Source organism: Cervus canadensis, chromosome 12, assembly GCF_019320065.1.
Source record: "Cervus canadensis isolate Bull #8, Minnesota chromosome 12, ASM1932006v1, whole genome shotgun sequence".
Taxonomy (NCBI): Eukaryota; Metazoa; Chordata; class Mammalia; order Artiodactyla; family Cervidae; genus Cervus; species Cervus canadensis.
The window spans coordinates 69523529-69539376 of NC_057397.1; the positions used below are offsets into that span (position 1 = coordinate 69523529).

The 15848-nt window shown below is 39.1% G+C and overlaps 2 protein-coding genes across 2 annotated transcripts in view; both read left to right on the forward strand.

Annotated features, from left to right (window-relative positions):
* The window catches only part of PIP4P2 (phosphatidylinositol-4,5-bisphosphate 4-phosphatase 2), a 62979-nt gene extending 60595 nt beyond the window's left edge, over nt 1-2384 (forward strand). The window contains exon 7 of the mRNA XM_043484032.1: nt 43-2384. Coding sequence (XP_043339967.1) covers nt 43-186 — 144 coding nt within the window. The 3' untranslated portion in view covers nt 187-2384. The remainder of the gene's footprint in view (nt 1-42) is intronic.
* A 12952-nt stretch (nt 2385-15336) lies between these two features.
* Nucleotides 15337-15848, forward strand: part of C12H8orf88 (chromosome 12 C8orf88 homolog) — a 29579-nt gene continuing 29067 nt past the window's right edge. Inside the window, exon 1 of the mRNA XM_043484462.1 lies at nt 15337-15510. The gene's annotated coding sequence lies outside the window, so the exon portion shown is untranslated. The remainder of the gene's footprint in view (nt 15511-15848) is intronic.

Here is a 15848-nt window from a genome sequence, read left to right on the forward strand (position 1 = left end):
TCAGTTTCTAACCTTTTATTTTTATATTGCTTTTTATTTTAGGTTGGCACCCAAGATTTTGCAAGACGATTTCATGCAACCTATGTTTCTTGGGCAATTGCTTATCTCTTAGGTTTGGTCTGCCTTATCCGAGCTTGTTACTGGGGAGCCATAAGAGTGAGTTATCCAGAACATAGTTTTGCATAAGCTTATTTACGACTTTGTGATGCGGTTGAGGGTATCTAGCAGTTCTTGATAAGCTACTCTGGACATCTTTAAATCATTTACCTAATGGATTTCATTTTCATTTATGTATGAAGTTTTAAGACTTTGGGAGCCTTATATGAACAAACGTTTACTGTACTACATTATAGGCAAATAGTTTGCTGCTAAGTTTTCAAGCTCCAAATAATAAAGCTTGGTCTTCATGTTCTTTTACATCTCTTAAAGATATTTTTGATTTGTTCCCAAACATTACACATAACACCACGCTTTCATTATTTTTAAATCAATTATTCTATTACTTGCTGGTCTGTGAGTATTCCCAAGAAGTGTTTATAAATATTGCTGTAATAGCTTCACATTTATACTCACTTTTTAATTAAACAGTGTCACAATTGCTTGCTTTAAAATCTAAGCAATATGCATTTTGCTTGAACTGCTTATAGTAACTTTAACCTAATATCATAGTGACATTGTTCAGGAAAAAATGTTTAGTGTACCTTCAAAGACTTGACATTCTTGTCAGATAAAGACCATTTCTAGATACTGTATGCTTGTTTTATGTTGTTTGTAGAAATAAATAATATTTTGGTAGTAATTTAAAATATAAGAATAAAAATATTTATTTGTCCACTGTTGGAGATATGTTGGATAAATGTTTGTTCTCAAAGATCACAGGACTTTTGTCTTTCATTTTTGTCATTGTTTGAAAATGTACTAATTATAAAAGTTCTGGCCTAGATTTATGAAATTTAATATTAACCAGCTCTATGTATTCCTTTATGGATTGAAGAAAGTGTTTCACATAACATGTTTCATAATATTTAACCGTTTACAAAAATGTGTCTATATTAGGTTGTCCTCCTCTTCATTAGATCATGGTTAATTTTTCTTATTGGGGCGCGTGTGTGTGTTTTAGTCGCTCAGTCGTGTCTGACTGAGCCTGCCAGGCTCCTCTGTCCATGGAGTTCTTCAGGCAGGAATACTGGAGTGGGTTGCCATGCCCTTAATTTATGGAATACTTGGGGCTTCCCAGGCGGCACAGTGATAAAATATCTGCTTGCCAATGCAGGAGATGCAAGAGACTTGGGTTCGATCCCTGGGTCGAGAAGATTCCCTGGAGGAGGAAATGGCAACCCACTCCAGTATTCTTGCTTGGAAAATTCCATGGACAGAGGAGCCTGGAGGGCTACAGTCCATGGGGTCGTAAAGAGTCGGACCCAACTGAGCACACACGCATGGAATACTAAAATGTGAAGGAAACCTGTGACATTTTACACTGGCTAAAATATTAAAATTAGATGTAGTTACTTTTGTCATCCTTCTCAAAGATAGCTGGTCAAATGATTGCCAAATTTATTCCAAATACAGATCAAAGACAAAAAGCAATGTAGTTTTCTAGGAATTCACTAGAATTTAGAGAATCACCTCTTGCACTGCCCATCTTTATAGTTTTAAAAAGAAATTACTTAGCTGAAAGGTAAAGCTTTTGAAGTAGTACTGAATAGAATTAGATAATGAGGTGATCTGAGTAAATCAATTGGCTGTTCCAGGGATAAGAATAATATTTTTAATTATGTTCCTGATTAGTATAACAATGTACTCATCAGAGAGTTTGGGGCAAAATGCTCATAAACTTCAAGGAGTAAATGATTAATGTATAAATGCACTAGCTCAGGATTATATGTATCTTTGAAAATACACTAATAAAGATTATTGTTCAAAAATTACCTTGTTCTATTCCGTTAAAAAAAAGAGGTCTTTGCAAAGTTGCCTTGAGATCTTACTCTAAAGTTGTCATGTTCAAGAATGCATATGATGTTCCTTTGTATGATATTCACTTACATTTTTTCCCGTATTTTTGTGCTTTATTTTAAATATTTAAACATAAAGATTTTTAATTCATTTGTAATATACTTGATCCTAGGTATGAAATAATCTATTTTTTCTCAATGGTTGACTAGTTAGTAGCAGCATTGTATACTGAATAATACATTCCTTCCCCATTAACTTTAAACCACATTAAATTATATCCTATATGATCATATTTCTTTTGGAATATAACTCCATGATAGCAAGAAACTTGATCTTATTTGTTGCTTTATTTCCAGCATTTAGAACAATGCCTAGTGTGTATGTGTTCATAGATGCTTGTTGCACAAGTGAATAAATGATTGAATGAATTGGTATGTTAAATTCTTATATACTATGTATAGGTAAATATTTGTATAGACTTGTGCTAAGGAAAGACTTTCCAAGTAGAACCTCAAAGCAGATATTAATAAGAAATTCAAGATCCTTTTGTGATTAAAAAAAAAAAAACTCTCAATAGTGTGGGTGTAGAGGAAACATACATCAACATAAGAAAAGCAATATGACAAGCCTACAGCAATATTATACTCAACAGTGAAAAGCTGAGAGCCTTTCCTCAAAGGTCAGGAAAAAGACAAGGTGTCCACTCTTGCCACTTTTATTCAACATGGTATTGGAGGTCCTAGCTATGGCAGTCGGGGCTTCCGCCACCAGGTGGTGCTAGTGGTAAAGAATCCGCTCGCCAATTCAGGAAATGCAGGCCAGGTGGATTTGCTCCCAGGGCAGGGAAGAGCACCTGGAGTAGGAAATGGCAACCCGCTCCAGTATTCTTGCCTGGAACACTCCATGGACAGAAGACCCTGGCAGGCTACAGTCCATGGAGTTGCAATGAATCGGATGCGACGGAGCGCGCGCGCGCACACACACACACACACACACACACACACACACACACACACACACACACACACACACACACACACACACACACACACACACACACACACACACACACACACAGCTACAGCAATCAGATAAGGAAGAGAAATAAAAGGAATCCAAACTGGAAAGGAAGAAGTAAAACTGTCACTGTTTACCAATTATATGATACTATATATATAAATACAGAAAATGCCAAAGACACCACCAAAAAACTACTAAAACTAATAAATGAATTCAGTACTTTGCAGGACAAAAGATTAATATATAGAAATCTGTTGAATTGTATACACTATCAGAAAGAAAACCCCATTTTTGTAATGGATCATTTGTAAACGATCCATTTGCAATTGTATCAAAAAGAATAAAATACCTAGGACTAAATCAAATCAATCTTTTACAAGAGGTGAAAGACTTATACTCATTAAACTATGACATTAATGACAGAAATTGAAGACCACACAAACAAATGAAAAGATATGCCATTCTCATATATTGGAAGAATTAATACTGCTAAAATAAGATTCAATGTAATCCCTATCAAAGCACCAATGGCATTTTTCACAGAACTAAGACAAATAATTCTAAAATTTTACAGAAACACAAAAGACCTTGAATAGCCAAAATAATTGTGAGAAAAATGAACAAAACTGGAGATATACTCCCCAATTTCACACTATACTACAAAGCTGCTGTAATCAAAACAGTATGATGCTGGCAAAAAAACAAACATATTATCAATGGAATCAAGAATCAAGAGCCAGAAATAAATCCACACATATATGGTCAGTTAATCTACAACAAGGAAGGCAAGAACATACAATGGGTAAAGGCAACCTCTTCAATAAATGGTGAACAGTTAGATGTAAAAGAATCAAACTGGACTACTTTCTCATACCACATACAGAAATAAACTCAAAATGGATTAAAGACTTAAATGTAAGGCCTGAAACCATAAAACTCCTAGAAGAAACATAGGCAGTATGTTCTTTGAGTCGAGTCTTACCAATATTTTTATGGATATGTCTCATCAGGCAAGGGAAACAAAGTCAAAAGTGAACAAATGGGACCACATCAAGCTAAAGCTTTTTCTCAGCAAAGGAAACTATCAACAGAACAAAAGGTAACCTACTGAATGGGAGAAGATCTTTGCAAACAATATATCTGATACTGGGTTAATATCCAAAATATACAAAAAACTCATACAACTCAACATCAAAAAAAATTAAAAAGTGGGCTGAGAACCTGAATAGACATTTTTCAAAGAAGACATATAAATTGTCAACAGACACATGAGGAGATGCTCAGTATTGCTAATATCAGGGAAATGCAAACCAGAACTACAAGATACCAACTCACAGAATATTTATTATAAAAAAGATAATAACAAGTATTGGTGAGGATGTGAATCATAAGGAATTACTGATCACTGTTGGTGTGAATGCAAATAGGTACAGATACATGGAACACAGTATTTAGGTTCCTCAAAAAACTAAAAATAGAGCTACCATCAGTTCAGTTCAGTTCAGTTGCTCAGTCGTGTCCGACTCCCTTCAACCCCATGAATCGCAGCACGCCAGGCCTCCCTGTCCATCACCAACTCCCGGAGTCCACCCAAACTCATGTCCATTGAGTCGGTGATGCCATCCAACCATCTCATCCTCTGTTGCCCCCTTCTCCTTCTGCCTTCAATCTTTCCCATCATCAGGGTCTTTTCAAATAAATTAGCTCTTTGCATCAGGTGGACAAAGTATTGGAGTTTCAGCTTCAACATCATTCTTTCCAATGAACACCCAGGACTGATCTCCTTTAGGATGGACTGGTTGGATCTCCTTGCAGTCCAAGGGACTCTCAAGGGTCTTCTCCAACACCACAGTTCAAAAGCATCAATTCTTCAGCACTCAGCTTTCTTTATAGTCCAACTCTCACATCCATATATGACTACTGGAAAGACCATAGCCTTGACTAAATGGATCTTTGTTTACAAAGTAATGTCTCTGCTTTTTAATATGCTAAATCCATTCAAAAAAGAAGAAATACATCATCTTTTAAAAATTTGCTTTCAAAGGCTATATATTAAAAACTATATGAAAAAAATTTAACCTACCATAACAAAAGTAAAATAAAGCAGAAATATTGGAATATTCCTGCAGTTTTGAAGATATGGGAAAAATACACACATCCTTGAACCTAGCAATTCTGTCTCTTAAGAATTTATCCTAAAGGTGTTATGGATAAAATATTAAATGTGTATGTACAACAATGTTTATCACATCTTTATTTATAATGGGGGTTAAAAAGAAGAAAATGTCTAAAAATTCAATCATGTGGACTAGGTGAAATAAATTAGGGTTTCCTAGGTGGCTCAGTGGTAAAGAATCTGCCTGCCAATGCAGGAGACCCCAGTTCAATCTCTGGGGCAGGAAGATTCCCTAGAGGAGGAAATGACAACCCACTGTAGTATTCTTGCCTGGGAAATCCCACGGACAGCAGTGGGCTACAGTCCACGGGGTTGCACAGAGATGAACATGACTTAGTAACTGAGCATGCATAGGTGGAATAATTTATGGTGTATCTATACTGTAAAATAACAGGCAGCAATTAAATTTTTCATCTGTCCAATTGGAATAGTTTACAAAATATTGTGAGACAAAATCAGCTCACAATATGTAGAGTATAATTCATTTCTTAAAAATAATTTTACATATTATGTGTTGAAGAAACTAAGGATCATTAAACACTAAATGTAAGAATTTGTTTTCTGTGCATGACAAAAGATAACTGATTTTTACTTTATTTCTGTACTAAATTAATAGTTGGAAAGTCGTAAGTTTCCTTTTGATAAACAGATAAGAATGCTAAGTGATGATCGCATCAATATTTGTTACATTGTCATTTAGATTCTTAGAGAGTTAAATTTATTAAAATCCAAGCCAATGAAGTTCATTCCTAAAACCTTAAGTTTAAAATTAACACATTATGTATTCAAGCTTAGTCTTGTATGAATTATCATGTATGTTTCATTAACTACATCCAAGTTTATGACACCTTATACTGGTGTTATTTCAAATAGGACATGTCTTCCAGTGACTCGTACAGAAGTGGGACACAAAGCGCTGGGAAAACATGATTGGAAAGAATATAGCCACGTCAGAAAAGGAAGGATTTACTTGTCCCCTGTGCACCAAAGTAGCAAAAAAAAAAAAAAAAGAGGCCTTATTTCTTATTAAAGAGGGAAAAGATGGAACCATGATCAGGTGTTTTTGAGCAAGTCATTTGTGAGTATACATGTGTCAATGTGGAAGAAAAGAAAGAATTCTAATGATATGTGGCAAGTACGGTGCTAGCTTCACAACACGTGCTGTTTAATATTCACAGGAATCCTAAGAAGCAAGGATTCTTGTTTCTCCTTTGCCAGAGGAAATTGAGGTGCCATTCCCAAAGATCTGAAAAAGATTTTGTGTAGAACATGCAACTGCAGACAACAAGCACTCCCCGTTAATTCTGATGTTGGTTTTTCCTGCATCATACTCTGAGAAACATACTCTGTACTAAACCATGCTGAAAGTGTACGCAGCACAAGTTCAGGTGCACTTTCTCTGGCATTCACATTTTCATATATAGAAAAAACCTTGATTGGCTGTGAGGAGCAACTCATACACAACCCATTTCTTTTGCTTAGCTTTTATTTTTGATCTCACTATACTTGTGTTTCTATTCTATCATGAAACTATAGCCATTTCCATGTTCATGGTTTGGAAAACTGACCATAAAATCTAAATGTGCATTTGTTCAGTGTGGCTTCAAGTGTACATGCACATATTTATACAGTAAGCACTGAAGAGAAAACCCTAGTATTTATTGAACTGCCTTACATATACTGATTTAATCTCCATGTTAGACTTATCATGATTCTAAGAAGTCAGAGAGGTTAAATAATTAAAGGTCACTCAGCTTATATGTGGGCATCCCCAATGGTTTGTGGTGAAGAGTCTGCTCTCAGTGCAGGAGACACAAGTCCCATCCCTGGGTCTGGAAGACCCCCTGGAGGAGGAAATGACAACTCACTCCAGTATTCTTGCCTGAAAAATCCTATGGACAGAGGTGCCTGGCAGGCTACAGTCCAAATGGTCACAAAAAGTCAGAAATGGCTAAGAGACTGAGCACAACACACACAGCTTACCTGTGATGGAGTAAGGTGAAATGAAACAGTCTGTCTGCCTCCAAAGTTCATCTGCTTTCCACTACAACTTGAGGTTTCATTGTGCATTGCTATGTAGAGAATAACTTCTGAATTTTGTGTCCCCTGCTTTTCACTGTGTGTAACTCAAGTCTGGAAAGAAAAGAAAATACTTGTCCTACATATTTATTTCATGAAGAATAGAATATTATAGCTTAAAAGTATTTTTTACTTTATTATATCAAACTTTATTAATTTTATTTCATTTTATCTTAACAATACATGTTGCTATTGTTCAGTTGCTAATTTGTATCTGACCTTTTGAGACCCAGGCTTCACTGTCCTTCACTATTGCCCAGAGTACTCAAAAATTCATGTCCATTGAGTAGGTGATAATATCTAACCATCTCATCCTCCATCACCTCCTTCTCCTTTTGCCATCAATCTTTTCCAGCGTTAGGGTCTTTTCCGATGAGTTGACTCTTCACATCAGGTGGCCCACATATTGGAGCTTGAACTTCAGCATCAGTCCTTCCAATGAAATAGTCAGGGTTGATTGCCTTTAGGATTGACTGGTTTGATTTCCTTGGAGTTCAAGGGACTCTCAAGAGTCTTCTCCAGCACCGTAATTCAAAAGCACTCAGACTTCTTTATGGTCCAACTCTCAGATCTGTTCATAACTACTGAAAAAACATAGCTTTGACTACATGGACCTATGTTGGTGAAGTGATATCTCTGCTTTTTAATATTCTGTCTAGGTTTGCTCTTTTCTTCCAAAGAGCAAGCATCTTTTAATTTCATGGCTGCAGTCACCATCTGCAGTGATTATGGAGCCCAAGAAAATAGTCTGTCACTGTTTCCATTGTTCCCAATCTATTTATCATGAAGTGATAGGACCATATGCTATGATCTTAGTTTTTTTAATGTTAAGTTTTAAGCCAGCTTTTCCACTCTCCTCTTTTACCCTCATCAAGAGATTCTTTAGCTCCTCTTCACTTTCTGCCATTAGGGTGTATTATCTGCATATCTGAGGCTGTTAATATTTCTCCTGGCAATATTAATTCCAGCTTGTGATTCATCCAGCCTGGCATTTCACATGATGTACTATGCATGTAAGTTAAATAAGCAAGATGACAACATACAGTGTTGTATTCTTTCTTAGTGTTGAACCAGTCAGTTGTTCCATGTCCAGTTCTAACTGTTCCTTCTTGACCTGCATACAGATTTCTCAGGAGACAGGTAAAGTGGTCTGATACTCCCATCTCTTTAAGAATTTTCCACAGTTGTTGTGGTCCACACAAAGGTGTTAGCATAGTCAATGAAGAAGTAAATGTTTTTCTGGAACTCCTTTGCTTTCTTTATGATCCAATAATGTTGACAATTTGATCTCTGGTTCCTCTGCCTCTTCAACACCCAGCTTGCACACCTGGAAGTTCTTGGTTCATGTACTGCTGAAGTATAACTTGAAGGATTTTAAGCATAACCTTGCTAGCATGTGAAATGAGTGCATTTATATGGTAGTTTGAACTTTCTTTGGCTTGTCCTTCTTTGGGATTGGAATGAAAACACCTTTTCCAGTCCTGTAGCCACTGCTGAGTTTTCCATATTTGCTGACAAATTGAGTGCAGCACTTAACAGCATCATCTTTTAAGATTTGAAATAACTCACCTGGAATTCCATCAACCTCCCCTAGCTTTGTTCACAGTAATGCTTCCTGAGGCCCACTTGACTTCACCCTTCAGGATGTCTGGCTCTAGGTGAGTTATCACACCATGATTATCCTGGTCATTAAGACCTTTTTTGTATAATACTTCTGTATGTTCTTGCCACCTTTTCTTAATCTCTTCTGCTTCTGTTAGGTCCTTACCATTTCTATCCCATAACATGCCCATCCTTGCATGAAATGTTCCCTTAAAATCTCCAATTTTCTTGAGCTCTCTAGTCTTTACTATTCTTTTGTTTTCCTCTATTTCTTTCTATTGTTCATTTAAGAAAATCTCTCTCCTTGCTGTTCTCTGGAGCTCTGCATTCAATTTCATACTTACTTCTCTTTCTCCATTGCCTTTCTTTCTCAGCTTTCCTCAGCTATTTGTAAAGCCTTCTCAGACAACCACTTCACCTTCTTGCATTTCTTTTTCTTAGGGATGGTTTTAGTCACTGCCTCCTGTAAAATGTTACAAGCCTCTGTCCACAGTTCTTCAGGCACTCTACCAGACCTAATTCTTTGAATGTATTCATCACCTCCACTATATAATCATAAGATATTTGATTTAGATCATACCTAAATGGCTTAGTGGTTTTTCCTACTTTCTTTAAGCCTGAATATTCCAATAAGCAGTTGATGATCTGAGCCACAGTCAGCTCCAAGTCTTGTTTTTGCTGACTGTATAGAGCTTCTCCATCTTTGGTTGCAAAGAGCATAATCAATGTTTTCAGTATTGACCATCTGGTGATGTCCATGTGTAGATTTCTCCTGGGTTGTTAGAAAAAGGTGTTTGCTATGATTAGTGTATTCTTTTAACAAAACTCTGTTAGCCTTTGCCCTGCTTCATTTCGTATTCCAAAGCCAAACTTGCGAGTTACTGCAGGTTTCTCATAACTTCCTACTTTTGCATTCCCATCTCCTATAACGAAAAAGACATCTTTTTTTAGTGTTAGTTCTAGAAGATGTTGTAGGTCTTCATAGAACTAGTCAACTTCACCTTCTTCAGCCTTAGAGGTTGGGGCATAGACTTGGAATACTATGATATTGAATAGTTTGCCTTGGAAACAAACTAAGGTTATTCTGTCATTTTTGAGGTTGCACCCAAGAATTGCATTTTGAACTCTTTTGTTGACTATGAGCCTACTCCATTTCTTCTAAGTGATTCTTGCCCACAGTAGTAGACGTAGTGGTCATCTGAATTAAATTCACCCATCCCCATCCAGTTTAGTTCACTGATTCCTAAGATGTTGATGTTCAGTCTTGCCATCTCCTTGACCATGTCCAATTTACCTTAGTTCATGAATCTAACATTCCAGGATGTTATGCAGTATTGTTCTTTACAGCATAATCCTGCTAATTTTTCTGTGATTTTGTCAATTATAAAAAATGAAATAAATACATAGAGTAACAACCAATATTACAGGAATATTACATATTAAATATATGGAAATTGACATACAATGAGTTTTTATAGTTGCTTTTTAAAAAAAATATTTGGCTCTGTTAAGTCTTAGTTGCAGCACTTGGGATCTTTAGTTGCAGCTGCTAACTTAGTTGTGGTATGCAAATACTTAGTTGTGGCATGTGGGAATCCAGTTCCCTAACCAGGAATCAAACCCAGGCCCCTTGCATTGGGAAAATGGAATGTTAGCTGCTGGACCACCAGGGAAGTCCCTGCAATGAGTTTTTATTAAAATAACTTCTTTTTCTTGTAATGGCAGTTTATTTAAATGATTGTTAAATAGCACCTAAAAAAAAAAAGTTAATTTTTATATTTATTTTACATACTCAGTTTCAAATTTAAATAAATACTAAGATTCTTTATATTTGATAAATGTATCTACATTTGACCTTAAGTTGGAATACCATGTGAAAAGTGTGGGGAAAAAAAAGCCTATTAAGTTTTCAGATAAGGCTAAAGATCTGAGTACAGTTTGCAATTAACAAGTAAGAGTCTTTGATCTATTGCAGAGACAGTCTTCAGTTTTTTAAGTGTAAATAAATCATTTAAGGTAGTTTACAAAATAGGAAGTGATCACAGATTTTGCTCTTTTTAAATGTCTTATGCATATGTGTAATGTCTGGATATAGAACTACTATAAGTTCCCAGTATTCAAATAATTTCTGAAAAACCTTGCCACAGTGTCTGATATTCTACACCAAATATATCATTGGCTTCAAGTATTTTGTATTTAAATAATCTTGAAGAAAATGCATTAAATTTTTATTAGTAATTCAGCCTTTATCAAGAGTAAGCTCAGGAGATTTGTAGAGAACTCCTCAGGTTACGCAATGCCTTATTGTTTTCTGGTCTCTTCCTACACATCCGCTATACGATTCCTTTCTTTGAAAGTTTCTCTCTGCCTACTGTCTGCCATCCACAGGTCTTCTTTTACTCCCACATAATGCAGACTTCAGTACCTGATTTTCATTCTTATCACATGCCATTGATTTAAATGTCATTGTGGATGGCCTCTCCAGTACTCTGGTCTGGACTCAGTTCTTTGATTCCCTCAAGTTCAATGACCTTTATCTCCATTACATGTCTGTTATTTACCACTGTAGCTGCACGGTTGGTGCCCGTACTTAGAACTACTCCATCTCCGAACTAATACTCAGATGGGCACTGTCTGATTGTATGTGTCCTCTGTCCTTACAAAATTCTCTCTTTGTACTGCCATTCCTAAATATCACCTTTAACACTTCCGATTTCCTGATTATTCCAGTCTGTCATCTATATTTACCAGTGAATCCCATAACCACAAAGATAAATGCCACTGCATATTTTTGATCTTTACCTTCAATTACTCTTCAACGTTGCTTACCCGTCTTCAGTTCTCTCTGCAAATTTCCCACACTTACCACTTGAAAACTTTAGTGCTAAGGCCTCTTACCACACTTTGCACAGCGGATCCCCTTCCTCTTACAGTGGTTGTTTCTTTAGTTCATCTATTCTTCCCTTTGTTCCTTCCCTCCACCTACCCTCTAGATTCATCCCATTCCTCCTCAGGGGACTCACAATATTTTTTCATTATTTCTGAGATCCATCTGGCTGCCTAAATCAACAACTGGCATCCCCATTTTCATTTTTCTTTCTCACACTCTCTACAGTCCATTAGCTCTCCCTGTTCTCTCAAGTGTGTGCACTTTTCTTCATGGCTCCCTCCCTATCTTAATTGTGGCTCTCATCAACAGTGCATGTAAAAGTCTATTTGAACTGGTCACTCTGCTTCTGTTTCTGCCTTGCCTGCCTGTACCTCTCCTCACTCCATTTTCCACGTTAGTCAATTAGGTGATCAGTTTTCATATACACATAGGATCTTATCATACCCTAAAGTCCTTCAGCTCTCTCCACATCCTTAGAAAGGAGATAAAAGGCTCTTCCCTTTCTCTGGCTAATATTGAAACACTACCCTAGCAGTATCTCGTATTTTGTGTTTCTGCAGTACTGAATTACTGATATTTTTTGGTATTTCAATTCTATATGCTTCTGGACAGGTCCTTCTGCCTGCAAGGAATAGCCCTGTCTAACTTGGTAACCTCCTTTTTATCCCTGAAAATCCTGCTAAGGCATTACCTCCCCTGTAAACCCTTCCATGTATTTTCCTCCCTTCCATCCACAGGCAGAATTATTTCTTTCCTCATACTACTTCTATTCCATGTAAATACTTCTGCTACATATACTACCTATATTTTACTTATTGATTTATACTCTTAAGACTATTGTTCTCTTCTTACTGCTAAACTTCATTTTTTTTCTCATCTCAGGACATTAATACCTACACTTCCTTTTCCCTAAATACCTTTTTCCTTTCCTACACCAGCATCCACCTCTAGCTTAGATGATTCCTTTTCAAAGAGGCATTCCATCTTCGGTTGTACCATTCTAGTCAAGTTTTCTTTGCTTGCCTTTACACAGCGTCCTTTGGAGATTACTGGCCTTCTGAGTCCCCTTTCTAAATTCTTCTTTCTGGAATGGATATGTTTCTTAATCAACATCCTTTCTTAATGTTCTAATTTATCTATAACATGTTGTATACATTATTTCTGTATGGGTATATATTTTCTGTATGTGTACATAAATAAAAAAGCTCAACTTAAATATCCTTTTATAATCTCATATTTTCAAGTTCCAATCTGAATTCATCATTTCCCTCCCCAAAACTATTCTACCTCTTGAGTTCCCTATCTTATGTCATCACCACCTATTCACTTGTTCACCCAACTCAGAAACCCCCATAGATTCTCTTCTTCTTCACTCAATCCTTCTGTCCAATCTGTCACAAAACTGTTGATTTCACTTCAGCAACATCTCTCAGATCTATCCCCTATACTTCATTACTTATCTCAGATATCATTATTTCTATTGGAGTTGAGAAATGGAGTATTTCCTGCCATAACAGTAAACAAGATTGAGCCATGAGGGAAGTCCAACCATGTCACAGTCATCAGCAATTCTGGCCTTCCAAATGTAAATTCCTGAGCCCTAAGGGTACACAAGAAGACTAATACCTGTGATCTGGCAGTCATCAGGCTGTAGCCACTCCCTACGGTGAGCTCAGAGGAAGTCAGGATGTGAAAAATACAGGATACTGGCCCCAGATAGCTGAGATGCATACGAAAGGAATGACTTCAGTGATCCCAGACTCTTGCATCTTACCATACATAGAAAAGCACTAAATTCCTTAACTTGGGATATCTGATTTTCTTTAATTCATAAAAAATACTTCTGATGTTCAGACTACCTGCTCTTGGTTGCAAAGTTCTATATAACTCTTCCCCAACCCCAACTTCTCAGAGCAGTTCTCTCAGAGCAACTTGAGATGCTGTCTCCTGGTCTTAAGTCCTAAAAAGTCCCACCAAATAAAACATAACTCTCAACTTCTGGATTGTGAATATTTTTTAAGCTGACAGTTATTGCAAACACTCTGGAGGAAGACTTCTGTGGCCTGTTTAATATGTCAACCACAAGTTGGCACTTGTCATGGGTGCTTGCCAACTACTTCTACAGGGATTAAATCATGTGCCGCTGCAGCTGCTGACCTTCAACACCCTCTGAAGAAGCTTGGGTGGAAAGCAGAAATGAGGCACTTTATGCTCCAGGAAACTGGCAGGACAGGTCTTTAGACAGATATTCTCAGGAGTTGACCTTACAAGCCAAATTCTTATATTTCCCCAAATCTAGAAAAGCACTAAAATCCTTCATGGTGACGACTGTTTCTCGTGACTAGCAGAAGCCTCACGAGACCAGCAGAAACTTTCTAATATATATATATATGCTTGATAGCATGCACTTCCCCTTTACCAGTCTTTACCAGTATCACATATATACTATCTTTCCTCTCTCCCTCTTTGGATTAGTTTCTCAGAGCTATCTGAGGTGCTGACTCTGGGACAGTAGTTCTCCTATTGCCCCAAATAAAACATCACTCACAACTCTCATGTTATGCGTTTTTCATTAATAAATATTGCTATACCTTACACTCCCTCCCCCCAAATCTACCCTTCATTGTGCTGTGAGAAGGACCTTTCCAAGATTCAAAAAGGTAAGCTATGAAAGATTCAAACAGAAAACTTGTTTTCTTTCCCCACTGCTGTTTGCCCCAACTCCAACTACTGCTTACTAGGCAAGTTTTCTTTTCCCTTTGAACCATCTCTTCTCGCCTTCCTCCCACAGCCAGCCGCAACAAACCAAGCATAAGCTGCTTAGAAAACAAATGACATTCCAAGCCTAAGAGTCAATTCAGGCATTCCTTGCACTGTGCTCCCAACTTTAATCTATTCCAACACTTGGCACACATGGCCCATGGCCCACCAGATTGTGAGCTGGGTAATGACAGGAATTTTCCTATTCACCTGTGTTCTGCCTCCACATCCCCTAGTAGAGTGAAAGGACCAAGAGGGGGCTCTCAAAAACAACAGTGAAAAAATATGAGTGAAAAGACTCAGATGAAGTCACTTCAACCAGTTTCGTTCAAGATGGCGGTCTGTGTGAGCTGTGTACGCCTGTCTGAAGTTAACCATGTCCCTTACTCCCTGACCGCCCTAAATCTCAGCACTGCTTAGACTCAGGCCGGGGGCAGCGCGGGCAGCGCCGACGGGGCCTACCGGCGGCTCTGACGCGGAAGGGGAGCAGTCGTCAGCGCGCCCGAGGCCTGGCTCACAGAGGCGGCCTGGCTCACAGAAGCGGCCTGGAGCCCCCGCCCGGCCCCCCGAGCCGGCGGCTTGCCTCGCCCCCTCCCGGTCTCAGGCAGGTCGGACCGCCGGCTGGGGTCCTGAAGGCTGTTCATGCGGGCACGCCCCGTCCAAGGAGAGCCCGTCAGCACCTCAGAGAGGCCTCCCGCGGCCTCCTCCTCGCCAGGCGCGACCTCCAGAGCGGGCAGCGTTGGCCCCTCGCGCCCCATACGTCCAGGAAAAGACGCGACGCCAGTTTAACGGTTCAGTTCTCGCCCGATTGCTGCAGCGCCGTAGGTCGGGCGCCCGAGGCTCCACCCCGCGCCCGCCCCGAGCCTCTGGGGGCCGCCGTCTGCCCCACCCCGCTGCTGCCAATCGGGGCCTCGAGCGAGACGCCGGAGCCGTTCCCGGACGGGCACCCCCGGCGCTCCGCGGTCGTGTCTGGACTGAGCGCCGCGACGCGGCTGCCGGCCCCGAAATCCTCCAGGATCTTCAGGCGGTAGGTTGCCGGGGAGGACGGGCCGCGAGGCGAACAGAAATCAGGACTCCGGGGAGTGAGGCGGCGAGTGGGCGCCGTCTCCGAGGACGGACGTGGGGGAAGTTGGGGTGTCGGGGAGAGAACTGGCTGGGGTCTGGGATGAGTCGGGCAAGGCCTCCACAGGGTCCCCAAGATGCGGCTCTTAGGGCGCAAAGTCGGCGAGCAGATCGGCTGGAAAGGCGCGGGGGCTGGGGCGGGGGAAACCGGGCGAGAGGCAAGTGGCCCGGGGAGTTACACTGCTGAAGGAATGTTGATAAAACAAAAATAAAACAAAATGCCCCCAGAAATTAAGTGTGTAT